The sequence below is a fragment of the Sabethes cyaneus genome, chromosome 1, assembly GCF_943734655.1.
Source record: "Sabethes cyaneus chromosome 1, idSabCyanKW18_F2, whole genome shotgun sequence".
NCBI classification, from domain to species: Eukaryota; Metazoa; Arthropoda; class Insecta; order Diptera; family Culicidae; genus Sabethes; species Sabethes cyaneus.
Window position 1 is genome coordinate 61,660,652 of NC_071353.1, and position 22,829 is coordinate 61,683,480.

A 22,829-nucleotide genomic window follows, 5' to 3' on the forward strand; every position below is an offset into this window, starting at 1 on the left:
GATGATTGTTTAAAACAGCACGAACCACTCCAACGTTATGCTGACGACGACCGACTGCAGGACATATTGAATGACTTATTTGAAAAATTGCTTCTACTATAGTATACCATATGGACCTCCGTTCGCTTGACCGTATTAATTCTCAACATTTTTTAATTTGGACTCTGCTAATTTGCACGACGTGCCAATTAAAAATTTGTTTGTTCTGATTTAGCGTGTTCCATATTCGTTTTCTCGATAATTCTGATAAAAGTTTGATAGGAGAACGAAATATTCGCCGTTTGTAATTCCCAACTAAATCAAAACACGCCTAAACTATACCAAACAGCAGGACGGTCAATTCATACAAGTGCAGCATATTTAAGGTCGCCAGAACGACTGTCCACGGTATAACAAAGTTATTTAGACGCGAATTAATACAAAATATACATAAATTTTTCAGTTGAATGCACTTGTTTCAACAATAATTCATAAATAGGATACTTCTTGAAAACCCCTTAAAACTCATCTGTAGCGTTCCTATGAGCGTTTCAACATTCAACTGGCACGATTAAAAATTAATCAATGCGGGTCACTTTCCGGGACGCTTGGTAATCCGGGACAAGCCATCCAAATCCGGGACAGTCCCGCACAATCCGGGACGTCTGGTCAGCCTACTATAGCGTAAAAATGAGTTATTTGCCTATAAGTTACTACGCCTCAAGTGCAGTGGTTGGAAAACTCACGAAAAAATGAACATTTGAATTGATGAACGTCCCTCATGAACATATTGAATATTGAACTTCGAACGCGGCCGATTTAATGGATATAATATACCAGAGAATGCCAGAAAGTCTCCTAAATAGTATTACCGTGAATAGAGAATAGTTTAAAGTAGTGTTAGTGGCTTTTGAAGCAACAAAACGTTTGACTTCGCACTTTTGCGTTGTATACGATAATCGTATATTCCGCGATGCTATGAAGCGTGAATGTATGCGGCTCATTCGATGTGGCGAATTGAACCATTCATTTTACTCGAGATAAAGCTGCTTGCTGATGCTTGGTAATGTATATTCAATTTGCGAATTCTCTACCCTCTGCTCAAGTGTCTTTGAAAGTTTAATAATAAAATATAGCCGTATAAAATAATAAAATATGACCGTAAATTTACCTATCAGGGTGCGAACTTATGTTTTTTTAAATGAATTAAAAACAAATTCTCCAAAAAGTTGCAGAACATACTAAAATAAGCAACTTTGCTGAATATAGTAACTACACACTAAATTTCTTTTACCGAACTCTGAGCAGCCGAACGTTCGGTAAAATTCGATGGTGCCAATCGACGTTTACGGATCATTAGTAATGTTTGGCATCATAAAAAATTTTTACTGAACGTTCTGCTGCTCAGAGTTCGGTAAAATTTACGATAATTTACCGAACTCGGTACTTTTTTTTAAGTGTGTATCTATCTCTAACCGGTTGCGAAATACATATAATGATGTGCTAAAAAGGAACGCTTAAAAATCAGTTATGCTCAATAACATTGCACACGTTTTACCTTTGTTATACTATATAACAAAGGTTTAGAAATTGGTGGAACAACACGATATTGATCGGAGGCCCGGAGGGCCGAGTCACATATACCAATCGATCAGGTCCGACGAACTGAGCAATGTGTGTGTGTATGTATGTGTGTGTATGTATGTATGTATGTGTATGTATGTATGGATGTATGTGTGTGTATGTGTGTGTGTGCGTGTGTGTGTGTGTGTATGTGTATGTGTGTGTGATGCTTAGATTTTCTAAAGCCTATTTCTCGGAGATGGCTGAGCTGATTCGTTTAGTTTTACTTTTGTTTTAAAGATATTATTGCCTAGTACCTATATTACTATTGAATTGTTTCGTGGTCCGACTTTTCGTTCAAAAGTTATAAGCAAAAATGTGAAAATTACGTGTCACGATTTTCTCCGAAACCACACAATCGATTTCAACGATCTTAGTACCAAATGAAAGCTCTTGCTATTAGTAAACTTTTAACCAAGTTTTATTGAAAACAAACAAGCAGTTTAAAAGTTACCCTTGAAAAACCAGTTGTGACTAGGTTCAAATGAACGCCTGTTTCTCAGAGATGGCTAAACCGATTTAAACGCTTTTAGTCTCATTTGAAAAGTAATATAACCGGATAGATCCAAGGGGTCGGTCACTCGGCACAGCCATTTTTATGTTAGGCGACTTGAAACGAGCCGAACTGTGCCGATGCTGTACCGAAAGTGCCGAACTGCAAGATTTATTAAATTCGTTATAATCTGATAGATCTGGCAACCGTGCGAGATGATTTTGACAAGGGCATGGTGTGTTGCTATCTCTTTCTCATGTAGGAGTGAAGAGAGCAACTTTCAAATGGTCCTCGGTAAAGGGGAATTTCCAACAAATTTTTTGGTTCCTATCAAAATTAACAGTTTGGTACCTATGCCTGGGACATCGAAAATGTATGAATTTGGCAGCCACTTCACCCCGTAGGATTTTGACAACTCACAGTGCTCCCATTTCATATGTAAAATTGAACCGGAGATGTGCCGCTTGATATCTCTGGAGTGCCGCGGCACAATGTGCTGAGTGCCGACCCCTTGGATAGATCACTATTGATTTGTTTTTTGATTGGACGTTTAATTTGAAAGTTATGAGCAATCGTGTACAACACATCAAAATTAACAATAAATTATAATGATTTTAACCAAGATAATTTAACTAGTTTCAATTAGTTTAGTACTTTTTTTTGTTTAGATTATAGTCACTTTAACCAGTTGGGATTTGTTTATTTATTTCGTCAACCGATGTAGACTAGTATAATATATACAATTTTCTCATATAAAAGTCTTATAATTAAATGAAGATTAAAAAGTGTACTTATTCTTTTGTATCGTTCGCTACGCGTTACGATTACGTGTTGACTGAAAGTGATGTTTAAGTCTATGCCGAGACATTGTAAAGTCAATGGTTTCGCAGTATTGATTGTACGAGGCCATCATACGATTTAATGGACCGAATTTTGCATAATTTGTACGATAATGGCTTATGGCAAATAAATTTCGATTACGAAGTTGCCGAGTAGGTGTATAAAAGTTCAGTTTTGATAAAAGTGTTGCTGAGTCAATATGCTGCGAAACGATATCGTTTACAAATAAGACCATTGCATATTTACGACGCTCTTTTAATGATTGTATATTTATAAGCATGCAGCGTGCGTGCGTGCTAATTTACGAAGGGCATATAAGAGAAATTGTTTTTGTACTGATTCTATTCTCTCTTCGTGCGTGATGGAAAACAGTGACCATACAATGCTGCAGTATTCCAGTATTGACCTTACATAGGCAATGTATAATGTTTTGATTGTGTATGGATCCAAAAAATTGTAGCTAAAACGTTTAATGAAACCTAGCATGTTATTTGCCTTGAGTATTATTGCGTTATAATGGTCGATAAAATTTAGCTTGGAGTCTAAGATAATTCCTAAATCCCTAACTTTTTCACATTTTTCTACTGTTTGATTTCCTAATCTGATTGAGAGTTCTGGTGTAGTTCTTTTTCTGGTAAATGTTATTAGATTGCATTTTTTTACATTGAGTTCTAATAGGCTTTTTTACACCATGTGTAGAATATGTGTATTTCATTCTGGAATACATTGATGTCTTCTTCATTTTTTACTTCCAAAAAGAGCTTCATGTCATCGGCATATATTAGCACTTTAAGTTTCTTGAGAATGAAGGAAATGTCGTTTACATACAAAATGAAAAGAAGAGGTCCCAAATGAGAGCCTTGAGGGACCCCAGAAGTGACTTGAATTGGATTCGAGTTCTTTCCGTTAAATTTAATTATTTGTTGGCGATTAGATAATCAGGTATCAGGTATCAGCATCTTTGGCTCGAGCAGCACGTTCCTCACAATCATGTGGAAGATTTGTGCCTTGCCCATCTTGCCCGTGTCATCATTTACCTGATGAGGACGGGAAGGAAAACAGGAGGAATAGGAAGGGGTGGATGAGGAATTTGGACAAACACAAACATATATATACCGAGAGATTTTTGTACCCCCGAAGGGATACTGCAATCCTTGGTAGTTAACTTATCAAAAGTACACCCCCTGGGGGGTATACTCATGATAAATAAGAGCTTATAGCTCAATACCGCTTTCGGTAAGGAACATCAAAATGTCTCGTAATTTTAGTTTCCTAAAATCCGATTCATTTAAGACGTAGGATCCAAAGATCCTATGACGCAATTGTGCTACTGCAGGACAGTTGCAAATTACGTGATATGGTGTACCGTAGTCGGATTCACATAAATTACAATGAAACGATTCAGCTCGCTGAATCGTAGCCATATGATAATTTAGTCTGCAGTGACCAGTCAGTGATCTGACAAGAATACTGCAATTTACCTTTGAGTGTTGCAAAAGAAATTTCGCAACCTTCTCACAAGGCTTAACAATGAAACTTTTCGTTTGACGACAAGTTTCAAGATTTTCCCAATAACGTACATGTTCAGATGAAAACCAAGATCGAATCTTTTGTTTTATCCAACATGCCGCAATTGGTAAAGCAGGTTCCGGTCCGAAAACCGACTTTTCTGCTCCAGATCTTGCTAGTTCATCAGCCCATTCATTTCCGGTTATACCAGAATGGCCAGGAACCCAAACCAGATGAACGGCATTTAGAATGCTTAGTTCTTCTAATTGGGTGTGGCAGGCGATGACTGTTTTAGATTTAGAATTAGCCGCACAAAGGGCTTTTATAGCGGCTTGACTGTCAGAACAGAAGTAGATAATCTTGCCTATCAGTTCTTTCTGAAGTGCAAACTGAGCTCCGCACATAATTGCAAAGATTTCAGCTTGAAAAACGGTGCAGTAACTACCCAACGAATAGGATTCCTCCAATTCTAGCTCACGGCAGTAAACACCAGCACCCGCGCGACCTTCGTACAAGGAACCATCGGTATAACAGACTACATAGTCAGAAATTTTCCTTTCCATGTAGCCTGACATCCAATCCTCTCTAGGAGGAAAGTCACTTGAGAAAGTCCTATACGGGAAAGTACGCATGAGCGTTACATCGCTAGGAGCAAGGGCAAACTTGTCCTCAGCAACAATTTGCGACCACAATCGAGTATGACCAGTGGAACCGTCCACAGACTGCCAAAGGCCAATCGCGTGTAGTCGATAAGCACATATTAGTGCCTCTTGCTTCAGGTGGAAGTGTAGAGGTTTAATATTGAAAATAGCTTCTAGGGCGGCAGTAGGAGTTGTAGTAAATGCACCAGACATTGCCATTAAACACATCCTTTGAAGATGGTTTAGCTTTGTCTGGACAGTCACAACTTCCCCTCTCTGCCACCATACAAGACAACCATACGCCAGTATTGGTCTGACAACGACCGTGTATAACCAGTGTATGTATTTGGGTTTAAGCCCCCAAGAGTTGCCAATTGCTCGTCTACATTGCCCAAAGGCCATGCACGCTTTTTTAATTCGGAAGTCAATATTTGTGGACCAGTCAAGCTTGGAGTTGAGAATCAACCCCACGTACTTCACTTCGTTCACAACATCAACATCCGAATCGTAAAAGCGCAGAGCGCGAGCTCCATTGGTATTTCTACGTCTTGAAAATAAGACGATAGATGTTTTGCTCGGATTTACCGAAAGTGCAGTTTCTCGGCACCACGTTTCTACGACACGTAGTGCCTGCTGCATTAAGTCAAATAATGTGCTTATGCACTTTCCAACTACTAGGATGAGATAGTCATCCGCAAAACCATATGACGGATAGCCTAGACCATTGAGTTTCCTCAATAGGCCGTCCGCCACAAGGTTCCATAAAAGAGGCGAGAGAACGCCACCTTGTGGACATCCACAAACACTTTGCTTCCAAATGCTTGCTTGCCGTAAGGACGAAAAAAGCAATCGGTTACTAAGCATTTGTTCTATCCACTTTATGATTATTGAAGGCACATTATGATAACGAGCAGCCTCCAAAATGGAAGCGAAAGATACGTTATCAAACGCGCCTTCAATATCCAAAAAAGTTCCTAAGCAAGATTCCTTTTGTGAAAAAGCAACCTCAATTTTATCCACCACATCATGTAATAAAGTGGTTGTAGATTTGCCACTTTGATAAGCATGTTGTGCTGAATGAAGAGGAACTTCTACTAAGCTTGTTTCGCGGATGTGGTGATCAACAATCCGCTCAAGTGATTTAAGCAAGAATGACGTTAGACTGATTGGTCTAAAACTTTTTGCTTGCTCGTATGTCGCGCGTCCACCTTTAGGAATGAACTTAATGGTTATTTCACGCCATTGAGTTGGGATGTACCCAATAGCAATACTACACACAAACATCCTTCTCAGAATGTGTTTGAAGTACTTGAATCCTTTCTGCAGTAGAATAGGATATATTCCATCTGTTCCAGGAGATTTGTATGGAGAGAAGCTGTTCACGGCCCACTCAATCGCTTCAGTTGTGACAAGTCTCCGAGCAAAAGCCCATGAGTCTAAGCCACCTAAAACGATTTCTGGATCGTTTCGAACTTCAGGTTCCACACAGCCCGGAAAGTGACTATAAAAGAGACATTCCAGGATTTCATTGTCATTCGAACAGTATTCACCGTTCGAACTTCGAATGTTATTAACCTGATAATCTTTCGATTTTGACAGTATTTTATTAAGCCGACTTGCCTCGCCGAAACTGGAAACGTTGCTACAGAACCTGTGCCAGCTCGTGCGTGCTGAAGACCGTAGAGCCTTTGCATAGGCTTTCCGGGCCTGCTTGAAAGGCTCCACGCCATCCCTCCGACGTCTATTCCAGGCTCTCCTGCATCGTTTCTTTAGTTCCGCGAGATGAGAGTTCCACCATGGTGTTCCTCTAGTCGTTTTAATAGTTTTTAGCGGGCAAGCTACTTCAAAAGATTCCGCAATAAAAGATGTTGTGACATCTACAGCCACATCCAAGTCGATCGATGACTCAATCGTCGGTTCGAATCCTTGAAATTTCGTCGCCAGTTCCTCCTCAAAGAGTTCCCAGTCAGAAAATCTCGGATTGCGAAATGTTGCAGCGTTCAAGGAGACACCCAAATGATCAAAATATATAAAGCAATGATCAGATATTGGTGTCTCATTTGAAACATGCCATTGTGCCAACTCATGACTGATCCTGTTAGAGCAGAGTGTTATATCTAACACTTCCTCTCTACCAGCTCGTATGAAAGTTGGACAATTGCCAATGTTGAGTATTCCAAGGTTGGTACTACTCAAATATTCCATCAAATCAGAGCCTCTCGGATTGATATCCGAGCTGCCCCAAATGATGTGATGGGCATTGGCATCACTGCCTACAATGAGCGGAAGCCCATTAGATTGGCAGTATCTCACCACATTTCTGAAATCGTCGCTGGGAGACGGTTCATCGTGTGGTAAGTATGCAGAACAGTAGACATAGCGCCTATGGACATCATCCACGACGAGTTCTACTGTGACTGCACAAATATCTCGAGTAGTCAACTCAGAGATAAGGCATGCACTTATTGACCTATGCAACAATATGCATGCCCTGGGCATCAAACGAGGATTTGTCATACCAGTTTTGCTGAAAGCAGCAAAGTTCTGGTTTCCAATATCCGTCGAATGAAAGTACCCCTTGCGAAAATATGGCTCCTGAACCAATGCGATGGTGACAGAGCCATTAAAAAGTTTTTCGCATAAATACAAATTTGCTGCCCGTTTGTGTTGAAGATTTATTTGTGCGACCCTAACTATTTGACTAGCGGAGTATATGCACAAACAATCTCCAACACAGATCAGACAGCAAATTGTAAGCGAAGCCAATTATATTGGCCAGAACGCACTTGGCGTAAAACCCATAAGGGAAATTGGGCAGGACTACTATGCTGTTCCCACGAAACGCAAGGGACAACAAAGATCGACCGTACCAGAGCCCCGCATGGCACAGTAGGGGCAAGATGCCCAAAGCACTCCGTTCGCGACTGGCATGTTTTCACCCCTCCAGCCATTCAGTCATCGGCACGGAGGTAGACCTTGACTTAGGGGCTCCTGATTTGCCGACTCCCGGCAGGATCAGGTCCCGTGGCTCAATTTTTGCCCAAACGTACAATTCGGCACCAACCGCCAAAGGGCCTAACTGCAGATTGTGTAAAACAGACCGATTTAGAGTCTCTCTCTCTCTGTGCTAAGCCAGCTGAGAAAATAACTCTCTCCCGGTGTGCCCACACCCCGCAGCCGCGCCCTCCGAAAAACCTGCGCCGAACTGCATGATTAGGTAGCCGGAAACCACACGGCGAGTGTTCCACCTTCTCTGTCTGCATACGACAACCAAGGTTGCGTACCACCAGGTGCGCAACTTTGGCTACCGTACCCCAGCCGGCACCTCGTGGAGGTAGAGATAGGAGTTAGAAAACAGAGGTGATATATTTGCACATGTTCACTCATTTGCCAACCCTTCATTTTTTACTTCCAAAAAGAGCTTCATGTCATCGGCATATATTAGCACTTTAAGTTTCTTGAGAATGAAGGAAATGTCGTTTACATACAAAATGAAAAGAAGAGGTCCCAAATGAGAGCCTTGAGGGACCCCAGAAGTGACTTGAATTGGATTCGAGTTCTTTCCGTTAAATTTAATTATTTGTTGGCGATTAGATAAATACGATTCAAGCCATTTCAGGATCCCTGGTTGAATTCCAATTTTTTGCAATTTGAAAAGCAGCATTGGTATGTCAATGCGATCAAATGCTTTGCTAAAGTCCGTATAAAGTGCTTCTACATGGTTTCCATTATCCATTGCATTCAATGAATAGTCAATAAATTCCAGTAAATTTGTCGTAGTCGAGCGTCCTTTGAAGAAACCGTGTTGCATTTCTGTAATTCTGTTTTTAATTTGCAGGAATAATTTTTCATTAATAATTGCTTCGAAAAGTTTTGGAATGCAAGAGATTATGACAATACCACGATAATTACGTACGTCAGATTTCCTACCTGATTTAAAGACAGGTACTAGAAAAGAGCTTTTCCATATTTTTGGAAAGATTCCGGATTCCAGTGATAAGTTAAAAAGCCAAAACAAAGGAGCTGTAAACTCCATTGCAAGATTTTTTATGAAAACCAGGTCCTCGGCGTGAGAGGCGTGATTGCTAACCACTACGCCGGGACTGACCTCTATATTTTAGTACTAAACGAGAGGTTTTAATACTGCTAATATAGCATTGCAAAATTTCATAAGAATTTAGTTTTACCCGTCAAAAGATATGTATTAATAATTGATGAAATTTATTCAAGAAAACTTTACTGATGTGAATCAGGGGGACCAAAACTCAAAAATGCGATAAAAGCGTAACTATTAGGATCCGTGAATCCGCCTAATAGGGTGATAATGTTTTTATTGTTTTGAATGCGTCCAGTGTCTTCATAAAAATTGTAGAACACGCTAAAATAAGCAGCATTGTTGCATATTGTAACTATCTGTCTCTTACTGGTTGTGAAATGATTTGTTTAAGGAAACCACTTTAAGCTCAATTCTGCTCAAAAACTTTGCTCACGATTTTTTTATAATTATCAAATATTCTACAAAGTTATTGATTACGTTAAAATACACTCTGAAGAGTGTTTATCGCTAGGTTTCATCCTACCTACCTTCCTACTAGGTGCTACATTCCGTTATCGAAACTTGACCTTCTGTTTCCATACGACAGGCTTCGCAGTCAGCTGCTAGAGTACAGGACGATTGCAGGACCAGTTGCAACGATCCTATTGACTAGGTTTCATATGGTTGATCAAATGATCACTAGCACAGCGTTAACAAACAATTGAATTAAACCCCGAAGACATATCGATTTCTATATGAGAATTTCCAGGTCAAAACGCTAAAAAAGCAATTTTTGATTCTATTATATTTGATTGGAATTGGAATTGACATGTGAAAATGTGAAAACAGTTTCTTTCTAAATCTATTTCCAGATATACCTATAAGTAAAAGTAAATAAAAGAGTTTGACAAACCGAGTCTTTTCTTCAAAAAGGAGGTACTATCATTAATCGTGGGGAGGATTATCCGGCACCAAACTTAAGATTTCTAATAGTAATCTCATTTCTAAATACCGTAAATGCACTTAATTCTGCGCACCCCACATTTCAGTCAAAGCTGTCCGATTCACCCAAATTTTTATCTTAATTAACATATATAAGAAAATATGTGTATAAAGATCTATACATTTGAGAATGCTATGATTTTTAATGAAAATATGCGGTGCGCAGATTTAGGTGTGTCTTCGGTACGTCCATTTGAAAAGTTACTCTTGGCAAAAAATATTATGTTTAATGGAAAATGAATCCTTTCGTGGTATCTAACATATAAACAAAACTTCACTCTAATAAAAAATAATCGAGACAAACTGATTTGCTATTTGACGTCTAAATGCGCATATCAAATTACAAATAAGATGGTATAACAAAGGTTCCTTTGGGTGGATTAAATTGGGTTTTCATTGCTTTCAAATGTTCTACAAAGTTATTCAGTATGCTAATATACATATTTTCTCTGAAGATGCACTAAGATGCATATTTCATGAGTTAAGATGAAATATGCATCTTAGTGATGCAAATTTTAGCAAGAAATAACACATTTTTCAATTGATTTTTTCTGAGATCTCCTGATGGAATTTTTTTCTTATAGATAAAATATAGTACTTTCATCTAATGGTTGTCTGGTTTGCGCGAAGTTGCCCGAAATTAAATTTTTTTTGAGTATTGCAATTTTTTTCATTTATTTTATAAACTTATTATGTGTCCTAGCGACAAACAGTCTACAGAGAAAATGTGTATTTTAGCATACTGAATAACTTTGAGAACCCTTGAAAGCAATAAAAAATCATAGGGGTTGTGTACAAGACACGACCGCATATATAGGTGACGCAGGACTACGTAAGTCTCTTTGTAGTGATAGTAGCATGTATTCATGCTTGTAATCATTCGATTCTTCATGTATACATGCTATATGCAACATATATACATGCTATATGCAACATATATACATGTTACATGCGTTGTATGTAACATTTATCAAAGTAGTAACATTGCATTGCATTTGAAAACAATTTAACAAAATCAAGAACACAAACTATTGCTTTCCTGCTACCTTACTGAAATTAAAGTTTGTTTTTATTATCCATCCCACGTTGAAGGGATTGTACCAATTCAATCCTATTTTATCAACAGCACATCTTTTCACTACACTTCTAATGAAACGGCAAGCATGCGTATTCATACAGAGTCGTATTATAACCGAACAGTACAGCTGTAGCACATTTTTCCAACACAGATATCAAATTCGCCGAGGTTTAATCGTCACGCAGTAAAGAATTTGCGATCTGTTGGGACAACGAGCTTGTGTCATTTTTTCTGGCACACTTCCCTAACACAGACATCAGATTGGACTAGGTTTAATCGCGTTCGTAAGAAATCTGTTGGCACGAGGGGGCTTTGTCACTCTCTCTGACATACTTCCCAAGCAAGGATATCAAAATGGTCTAGGTTGAACCGCGGTGTTAAGAAATCTTGTTGAAATGAGGAAACTTTGTCACTTGTTTTGGCTTACTTTCCAAGCACAGATATCAAATTGGTATAGGTTTAGATCATCGTAAAGAATCTTCCAACCAATCACGAAGCGAGAATTCTGGTAAAACATAGGTTCATGATTTTCAATTTTTCAATAGTTCAACATCAAGAATCCATACTTTTCTTCATTTGGGTTAATTCTTAGAAGATTTTCCGATCGATTGGTGTAAGAATATTGAAAATCGAACGGAAAACCGCTGAGCTATTAGCGCTCAAAACCTTTCATTTTGCGTGACGCTCGCATTTTTCGATTTTTTGGAATGACACCCTATCTCAAAACTTGCCGTAAGACGTAGTCCTACGTCAAAAATCGTGTGCAAAGTTATCGAGCATAATTGATTTTTAAGTGCTCCTTTTTAATACATCATTATATTTCGCAACCGGTTAGAGATAGATAGTTACTATATTCAGCAAAGTTGCTTATTTTAGTATGTTCTGCAACTTTTTGGAGAATTTTTTTAAATTAAACACAAGTTCATATCACCCTAATAGGTGAATTCACGGTCACCCTAATAGTGCAGAAAGATGCGCTATATTTTATTAAACTTCTCCGAAGACACCACCCTTGAAAAATTACGCATTTTTTACCCAATTGCTAATGTTCGCATTTTTTCGAATCCGGACCACCGTGCACTGTAGTCAAGTGAGCATCTACTTAGCAAAAAACCGAAAATGAAGCCTGCCTTCCAAGTCAATATTCAATAGCAGGTAAGATAGTGCATCCCCTTGCTTCAGTCTATCCAACGTCATGAAAGCGGCTCAGTTCTTGCCCTCTATTCTGACGCATGATTTGGACTCATCTAGCATCGCACGAATTAGCGTATTTAGTCGGAAAGCCATGTGCTAGCATTATTTGCCACAACTCATTTCGTTTAATTGAATCGTACGCCGCCTTAAAATCCACAAACAGATAATGAGTCTGCAAGTTGTACTCTCGGAACTAACCTAGTAACTGACGCAGGGTAAACATCTGATCCAACGTGGAGCGACCCTCACAAAAACCAGCTTTGTACTCGTCGACGAAGAACTCCGTTAACGGTCTCAGTCTACAGAAAATACATACAGGATACAGGAAAGCACCTTATAGGCAGAATTGAGCAATGTAATGTCTCGATAGATTTTACACTTGAGTCAATGTCCTTTTTTTAAAAATAGGGCAAATGAGGCCATCCAACCACTCTAGCATTTGTGCTTCTTTCCAGATCTTGACAATAATTCGGTGCATTGCTTCGTACAGCCGCTCGCACCCTGCTTTTAGAAGTTCAACCGGGATACCGTTCTTCCCAACAGCCTTAACGTTTTTTCAGTTCACCGATTGCCTTCTTAGCCTCTTCCTGTGTTGCTGGCTGCACAGCTTGGCCATCACTCACAATGCTTAGCCTGCTTCTGCTGATCAATTGTAAGCGATGGGTGCCGTATAATTGTGCCAACGCTATCATCAAGTAGAGTCAGGCTCTACAAGGGAGTAGCTATGCGAGAAAGGACATATATTTCTACTAATAGTTAACTGTCCGACTGACTGTTGACCGCATTTTTAAGCAATTCAAACTATATGAACTCCACCACCCTCAAAACGACAAGGTTTTCCCCTAATTATTGCCATGCTTCTAAATATGCTTTAGTTAAACATTGTTTTAAAAAATATGTGTTACCATTTTTTGCACAAATACTAAGTAATATTATCGGAAGAAATTTTTTTGCGCTGCCATCCGAATCCTTTTTCTGATGACTGTATGTAGGTACGTCTGACTTGTGATAATTGAGCCGGAAGGATAATTCGCGGATAAGTGCTTGAATTAGAAATTAGAAAAAAAAAACAAACAGAATTATTAATTATTATACAAATCTAAGAGTCAAAACTGCTTTTCAAGTTCAAAAAGTCAATGAAAGTTGTCATGCTTCATGTCTAACCTGAATTCTCTACAGTCTTAAATGAGTTTATCCATAAATTGGTTGAATTTAGCTAAAACTCAAAATGCCCTTAAAGTGTACAAACTCAGATTTTGAGTAGTTTTGACGTAAGACTACGTTTTACGTTTTCCAGGAAGGTAGCTGGTATACGGGATAATTCCAAAAAATCTTTCTCGAAAAGTGGTCAGGTTTTGAAGCTTAGTGGTTTCCCGAATCGATTTTCAATATTCTTACACCAATCGATTGGAAAATTTTCTAAGAATTGACTGAAGAAAAGTATGTTTTACCAGAACTCTCGCTTCGTGATTGATTGTTGGAAATGACGTCATCAAAGTGGAAATGCGCTTTCATGTTTCGGTTTATAATTCAGTCAATTTTCAATAGATTTCCAAGATATTTACACCAATTGATCGGAAAATCGATTTGGAAAATATTCAAAATATAAAAAACTATTGATTTTTAATACGCGTCATTGAAAAATTGAATTATTTTCATATTCCCCTCGTCAGTGCTTTCCTAGCACGGATGATAGAAATATATACGATATGAGCTTTGGCTTAAGCTTCCTTATGATTGTATTTAATTTACGTCCGATCAAAAATTGTTGAGCTTCAGCTGTTGCTGCTTCCCCGGATAAGGCAACGAAGACATCAAAATTTACCAAGCGAAACCAAGCGCCAACAAACCGAAGAATCCATCGACTTATTCGCGTTGACGAACGTAAGCTGCTGCCACCTCCAAAAGTTTACTATAGGGGTGAAGCGGAATAGGAATTTCTTAAAGAGCGCAAGAGATCGAAACATTCTGGCAGATTTTCACCCACACGTACATACGGGCATTTCTATGAGAGTGCAAGAGATCGTTTAATGCCGTCAACGCGAATCCGCTAGTGAACGATAGGGCTTTGGCTGCTATGCCTTTTACTGCGCATCTTCATTCGGTCAGCGGCTTTCGTTGGCGACACATCGGGTAGGCAGCTTTCAAGTCACATCCGTGGCATAATTTTAGAGGTTGTATTTCAAACATTGTTTGCCTTACCGTGCACATCGTCGTCAGTTGGTCGTGTTCATCGGCTGCTGAAGAAAATAAAGTATGCTGAGACCAGAATTATGCCATCCATGTCACTTGGCCACCTGGCCTGGACTGGTATTTCATCGTGACTCATGACCATACACGAACGGCTTCATCGATCGCATAGCTGCTGAGACGTTCCTACTGGTTCGTTGCAACAAGCCGCGCCTGGTTAGCGGTTATCGGTACTCCAATTTACCAAAAAGAGAATTACGTTAGGTGCGTTAGTGCAAGTTTATTGCAAGCTAGAGTTATGATAATCAAACAATGGGTCCTTTTAAGGATCACACAACGATTTAAGAGTTTATTATATTTTCTTGCCCAGTTAATACCATAATACCATTTTCGCCGTTGCGGACGACCAACAAATGACGGGAATAAGTTTTTTGGTCACGAGCGACATTTTCTGCCACTTTCAAAACGTCTGCAGCTTGTAAATGCTTCATTATCAGTGTTCATCTTTTGTAAACTACAGAAAAGTATTGCGCAACGTTTTCAGCTTTTTGAAAACTCGCGCGTACCGTCTACCGATTACCAGAGGAAAAGCACTATTCAACGTAGAAACAGATCATGATAATTTATTTACTGTTTGGTTTAGTGTGACTTCGATTCGTTTTAATAAAATAGGTTCAATCAATTCATGGATATAACTCCAAAATCGATGGAGGATTGAACGTATACAATGTTACTACTTTGATAAACGTCGTGTATGTAGTTTCTATACATAAAGAATCGTATTATTACATACATGGATACATCCTACTATCGCTACAAAGAGACTTACGTAGTCCTACGTCAGCTATGCGGTCGTGTCTTGTGCACAACCCCTCAGATTTTTTTCAACCCAAAAATTGGTAGTAGGAACTTGAAAGTGCTTTATTTGTCACAGAGAATAATTCAATTATCAGTAGCAAATAGCGAAAATTGGTTGAATTTTTTACCCAAAATTTGAGTTCGTACACAAGGACATCTTGAGTAGTTTCGACCTATAGCTTTAGCTAAATCAGACGTATTTACGGATAAAATCATTTTAAGGAATGAAATATTCCAGATATGTGGAATACCACGCAAGAATGCATTTTTCACTAAACTTGATTTTTTCGTCAAGAGCAACTTTTCAAAAGGGCGTATTTAGGAATGAGATTACTTATTTTCAAAAAATCATATCTTGAAAACTACTTATTTGATCAAAATGACGTTAAAGGAAAAGTTGTAAGAAATTAATTTCTTGAAAATACCCATTTTCAAGAAAAAATTGCACTTAACCCTCTAGTGCCCAAATTTTTGATTTGCTTGAAAAAATTTTAAAATGCTCATTTCGTGGCCAGAATAATGGAAAAAAAATTCTCTAGTTACTAAGTTCAGGAATAGTTTGATTATTTATAAAAATTCGTAACCCGCCAATTGGCGGGGTTGGGCACCTGGGCGCAAAAAAGTTGCAAAATAGAACATCTATAACAGTGCTAGTATTTATGAAACTAGTTATAATGAGCTTCAACTGAAATTTTTGACCATATGGCCGATTCCAGGTCCCGGACAAGTTCCTTCGAAAATCCGTTCCGTGCTTGAATCAGAAAAGAAACCCTCCCCGGGCCCGGAACCGGTCATACGGCCTCTGAGAGACATGAGATTATCGCCAATCGCTATTTTGTCGAGTGCTGATGTTTTTTGATATGCGACACGACATAATTTACTGATGCTGAAATGTCCCTTTATGGGAACCGGTTCCGGATTTATAATGTCCCCCCGGATTCGGATTGCGCGCACCTCATAACTGCGGCAAAGTAACTGATATGTCCACAGTCGATGATATGTTTACAAAAATCAACAGATTTCAAACAAGTTTTAAATATTTGGCAACTTTATCTCACGGTCGCCCAAGGAACTCCGGAATAACTCCGGGACCATAAGATATATGGCTATTATCTATAGATATTATGAAAATAGAAAATATTTCCGGAAAAACTCCCAAATTTGGTGAAAAAATATTGAAAGATAAAAAAGTTACGGCCATTTTAGTGAATTTTGCAGTGCTAAAAATGAAGTAGACCCTAGAGGGGTTAATCGAAGTGTCTTGCGGAGGAAAACTAGACTTGACTTCCAGCTTGAATGCATCATTGAATCTCCTTACCCGTAACATTGTCGGCGGTGACCAGAGATCCCAAATATATGAACTCATCAACCGCTTCTAGTTCATCGTTGTCTATAGTCATTGCCCGTGGGAAGCGAATCTTTCCAAACAGACACAGAAACAGTTGTATTTTCAAATTTGGCAATGAATTCAGCAGAATGACCACGATCTTGCCTATTGATGTCCTTATCAGTAAGCAGCTTGCTTTTGGGGATTCTATTACTCCGAATAGTACCCAGTCGTATATTCCTCTCGTTCCTCTCGAGTTGAGATATAAAATCAATGGTAATGTCGTGTAATAATAATCGAAAAATATGATTTTTAAAATCTGGCAAAATTTTAGAAAGGCGAACAACAACATTAGTAGCTGCTCCCAAGTCAGGATTGCCTACATCATAATATGCTTTGAAACTGTAACCTTTGAAAAACCTTTAGAGTCTGATAGTACATGAAACTTAAATCCTCATTTATGTGGTTTATTTGATAAATTGGGTTTTACATTTTTGTAGTACACATTTGTTCACTATAATCGTTTATCGACTGGTAATTCATTCAATTTGTTCATTAACACAAACTGATTAAGCGGTATAGACTAAAATTTGCGGTTTTAAAATGGTCTATGATAGATCCCATTTTGAATAATATTGTCTTGCTTATCAAGATTTTGTCGTTAAGCAGTAAAATTCGCCGGGTTTCAATGAATCTGTTTCTTGGTTATAGGGTTATGATTTTCAAATACCATAAAATGCAAAAATGTTTTGTGATATAGCTATAAAGCGTTATATTGCAGTTCGTCAAAAAGGCGCACTGAAAATTAGGTGATAAGTCCTCTAAATTCCCCTTTCATATTGATGCCACTGCATGCTTGTGTATTTTTCAAGGCATATAAAAGAAGTTAACAAGGCCTATAACAATAATTTGAAGCTTAAACTCGAAAAAAATCAATAAATACAACGAAAACAACACATTGTCAAATTACCAAAAAAAAGTTGACGTTACTGCCCAACCCCGCCAATTGGCGGGGTCAGTTCCTTGATAAAACTCGACCAGTTCCTAAACTTTTTATCGCAAATTTCCTTTTTTACCATGAAGTACAACTTATCAGCTACTCACCAATAATTTTTTTGTTTGTTTATTCCAAGAAATAAGCAATTTACAACAATTTGAATTTCACTCTGCAGAGCAAAATAATTTTTTTCTCAGTTTTCTGGCATTTTTCAAGTTTTGCACGAAATATCTGTTTCAAATTAACGTAATAAAACAAACAAACCACTCGAATAGTTAGATTAGACTATAATGAGAAGATATGGGTGGATCTCAACATAAAACGAATAAGCATAGTAGATTTACAACGATTTTGCTGAAGCCCGCCAATTGGCAGGGTTGGGAACTAGAGGGTTAAACAAAACAAACTTTTTATAATAAAAATAATAAAATGTCAATTATCTCAAAGCCTTTCTCTCCGATTTGCATATTTTTTAAAAAAATAGCTTAAATTATGCCCCAAAATCTGGTGAAGAGTTATCGATGGACATTCTTTCAATTTTTTTTTTGACGTAGGACTACGTCTATGTTTACTATACTGGGACTGGGTAGCACTTTGTAAAAACGAAAATAGAAGTGTAACATTTGGATGAAAGATTTCAAATGGTAATATTAATAACTACTGAACGACACTGAACAATTTATATGTCGTTGGAGAGATAAAAATGACCAGCAATTTTATGGAGGGGGGGCTCCCATACAAATGAAACACAAATTGGGCATGTAGGGCTTTTAGAAGGTAGGAATTTTTTCTATGGTGTACTTAGACCCCTTCCTCTTCTAAGAGGGGGGGGGGGGGCTACCATACAAATGAAAAACAAATTTCCTCAACAAATTTGGGGGTTTTAGACGGCGGCAGGATTTTTTTCTATGGTGTACTGAGATTCATCTGTCTTTTTACAGGAGCGATTCCTACACAAATGAAACACAAATTTTCTCATAACTCGAGAACTAATTTTAAGGAAATGGAACCAAATTTGGCATGTGGGGGTTTTTGAGTTTGGATTTTGGTTTGAGACCCCTCACCCCTGCGGTAGGAGGATAAGGATTCTCATACAAATAAATAGAAATTTTTGCGTATGTGCCATATTTTCTGATTTGTAACAAGCGATAGCTGTGAAAGTAAACTAGTAAAACCTTCTCGAAGCAAAAGACAGTGAATCAACGCCGCTAACTTACGTGCCTGTTGCCATTCATGTCAAAAGAGAAGGACATTCGAATGGCACGTCATATTTGCGATGAACGTGCTTTGGCTTCAATGTTATTTGTAACTTTTAAAGGCCACAAGCGAGTTAAAGTAAGATGATTGAAACATGTCAAGCTACGCATAATCATATTTAATACAATAAACTGTGGGCTGGTCATTCATTACGGTTTCAATCTTTATGATGCATACAAGTGATTTTTAAAAGAAATCTCTATGTCTCAATGGTTGCAGGCGTTGTACTTATGAACTCCCGTCCACGTATTTTCAAAGCCACCATTGCCACCAATGAAGAATTGAATCTGAATATTTCGCTCTCCTCTTTTAAACATTCACTTAAACAATGGCACTCACAGATTCTCTTATAAAAATACATATGACAATGCAGTTTACATTAGTCTTTGATCTAATGATGTTATAGTCCTACGTCACCCTTTCGTACAACCCTTAGGTCTGTATACCTTGTAATTTTTTAATTTTTAAGTTAGACAAATTTTTCAAAAGTATCCAATTTTTTTTTTGTAAAACTCAAACAAAATTAAATTCTACGCATAATTTTGAATAAATTTTCACATATAAACTTTTTTCTTAATTCCAGCCGTTCTCAAGTTATCGCAAATTTAAATGTTTCTTTAATAATCGGCACTTCATTCTCAGAAATGAAATCTTCCGGACTTATTCAATTCTTTTTAACCGCACCGATAAAAAAACAATGATAGATTATTAATTTTTCTTTCTTTAATACATAGATTTATTACAGGTTATATTTTTTGAATAGATTATATATTTTGGGTACTTCATTGGTACTAGAAAATAATTTTGATGCCATTTGATTGGTTGAAATAGGAATAAACAATGATATTTTTGAGTACCTGGGATTGATTTGACTTACTTATAAATAGTATCGAATTCCTAATTTGCGTCGAAGTGCGTATAGCAGCCCTTGTTCAACAACCAACGTGGAACGAGAAACGAGGGTATAAATGTATGTTCCGCCATAACTCCGGAATGCCTGGACGGCTTAGTACCGGTTTATAAAAAATAATAATTTTAAACTTATTCAAAAAAAAAAACAGGTTTTTTATTTTTCCCGAGCAGTAAAGAATCAGTGAGGAGTCAGACGCCAATAGCCAAAAAAGATAAAATTTAAATAAAAAGCTTTTTCGAATGTAGGAAGTATCAAGAGAATTGAATTTTAGACTTTTCATATTCAATGTCTGCCATAACTTCCTCTAAGTTATAGTCCAACAACAAAAAAATTAAAAATTGTCTATTATCTGTTAACTCTACTTTTCAGGTCACCCAATATACTTTGGCCAAGGATGTTATCAGTCTCTCTAAAAAGCAGTTTGTAGATGCAGAGAGTTTTCAAACAGCACCTTTGGTTATTCTAAACAGTTTTAGTGGAGAAGGGAACCATCTTAAGCTAATGGCATCTACGTTTCAAAATATGTTTCCTCCGATCAATCTATCCACTGTAAGGCATGATTGCAACAAAACTTTATAAAAACTTTTTTAACAATTGCTCATATATTTTTAATACAGGTTAAATTAGCTTCGCTTAAGCGCTGTGTTCTGCTATCATATAATCCTGTCTCAAAACTGATTGATCTTCGCCATTATGCAGTCACTGTAGTTCCTGTTAACCTCAACAAAGGCGTTAAGAAAGTGGTTACTCGTAACATACCAAACATGGCCAAATTCGAAGACATCGCTGACTTTGTTGAGAAAGGTTATTTGCTGTCTGATTCGGAATTCGATGATAATGAGACGCATGTTGTTTTACCACAAAATTTGCGCCGCGGTAATTTAGCAGATAATAAATCCTCCTTGAGACTTCAGGAAATTGGCCCTCGCTTAACAATGCGACTCATGAAAATCGAAGAAGATTTGTTAACCGGAGAAGTACTATACCATGATTATATCGAGAAAAGCGCGGTTGAGGTAGAGGAGGTACGTAAAAAACGAGCAATGAAAAAACGCCTTAAGGAACAACGTAAATTACAACAAGAGAAAAATAAGAAAAAGAAAGAAGCGGAAAAGATCGAACATAAGGCAAAGACATCGGGTGGAAAGCTTACTGATCATGATCGACAATTGCTCAAAGATGCTGAAGAAGCTATTGGTAACGAATCAGAAGAAGATGATAGCCGGTACTATCAAGAGGCAGTCGGAGAAGCTCCTGACAAAGAACTTTTTGAAGGACAAAGCGGTACTCGAAAAAGGCCATTTATTCCAAAGGCCTGCCAATTTTCATTAAAACCAAAAAAACCACGGATGGACAAAGGGAATAAATATAACGAAGACGAATCAGAACAGCATTATCGAAGTGGTCATCCAAAAGATAGAAAACAAAAGGTTAACAAAGCGAAGAAACCTGGTAAACATTTGCTGAAACATTACAAAGAAAAGTTTAACTATACTGGACGGAAAAAGGAGAAAACTGGTGCTGTAAAATCTAAATTTAAAACAGGTAAAAGGAAAGCATAAGCTTTAATTGATATATTTGGTAAAATATATAGACATAAATTCATTTATGATAAATATCACTGTTGAACGAAAATTGGATTATTTTTCTCAATAAAATGACTAACCATTATGTTTAGTATACCATAATATATACCTACTCAGTCAACGCTCATTCTACGCCACAATCATGTTAATTACATTCCGATTTAAACTACACTTCTCGTTTCTCGTTCTTGAATCTCGTTTTACGTTAATTATTGAGGGTACATAAAAAAATCGGTCGCAGAAAAAGAGGTCGTTAATTCGTATTTTGGACGGAAGAAAAAAATATTATTTCGAATTTGCTGAAATCACCTCATGGTATTTGGCGAGGACATAAATTCAAATTTTGGACGTGAAAGAGAGGATGTAAATTCAAAGAGGACGTCAATTCAAATTTTTAAAAGTGTATGAACAAATCACGTAAAATGAATGGACATAAAAGAGATTATAGTGTACCTGTATGCCTAAGTATTCCAAATTGAAATTATTGCAGCTTCGATGTAGAGTGACTATATACAGAGTGGCGACGTGTCATCCCAAAAGTATGCAATGCGTATTTTCTTTCTCTTTCCTGCATTCGCGTTGGATTGGTCGTCTGCTTGATTGGAATGACATCATCAATTATCATTCCAATTTTGACATTGTCGCAACTCTATATATAGTCACTCTACTTCGATGAAGTTAAAAGAAATTTTGAACTCCAGTGTATCATCTATACCTATAAAAATGGATTTCTGTCTGGTTGTCTATCTGTCCGTATGTTCCTTATAGAATCGAAAACTACTGAACCGATCGGCGTGAAAATTTGCATGTAGGGATTGTTGGGACTAGGGAAGGTTCTTATAATGGTTAGAAACCCCTCCCCCCATTAAGAGGGGGGGCTCCCATACAAATGAAACACAAATTTCTGTATTCGCATTTGTATGGGAGCTGCAAATTTTCACGCCGATCGGTTCAGTAGTTTTCGATTATATAAGCGAAGTTGCAGTTGCAGCAGCAAAGTATGCAAGCGAGAGGTGCTACAAGTAAACCCAGTGAACTCCAAAATCTGCAGAGTAGTGGATTGGGCGCGACTCCAAAACTACGACAGCAGTCAGTAGAGGTAGGTGCGAAATGTACTGTTCCGGTACCATCGATAGAAGATCGACGAGATTCCGTGCCGTTAGCGAGTTCAGCGGCAGATGGTGTTAATATCGGTAAAGGTGACAGGGCTTCCGTGGCATCGTCGAAGCAATCAAAACGTTCAGCGAAGCTCCGTGAACAGCAGACAAAAGCGTTAGAAGCGAGACAAGCGTTAGAAAGGAAACAG

General features: G+C 37.9%; 1 protein-coding gene across 1 annotated transcript in view; it reads left to right on the top strand.

Moving 5' to 3' along the window:
* The window catches only part of LOC128735896 (protein Peter pan), a 36,650-nt gene extending 15,051 nt beyond the window's left edge, over positions 1-21,599 (top strand). Inside the window, exons 2-3 of the mRNA XM_053830377.1 lie at positions 20,307-20,486; positions 20,555-21,599. Of these exons, the coding sequence (XP_053686352.1) occupies positions 20,307-20,486; positions 20,555-21,499 (1,125 nt within the window). The 3' untranslated portion in view covers positions 21,500-21,599. The remainder of the gene's footprint in view (positions 1-20,306; positions 20,487-20,554) is intronic.
* The last annotated feature ends 1,230 nt before the right edge of the window (positions 21,600-22,829 follow it).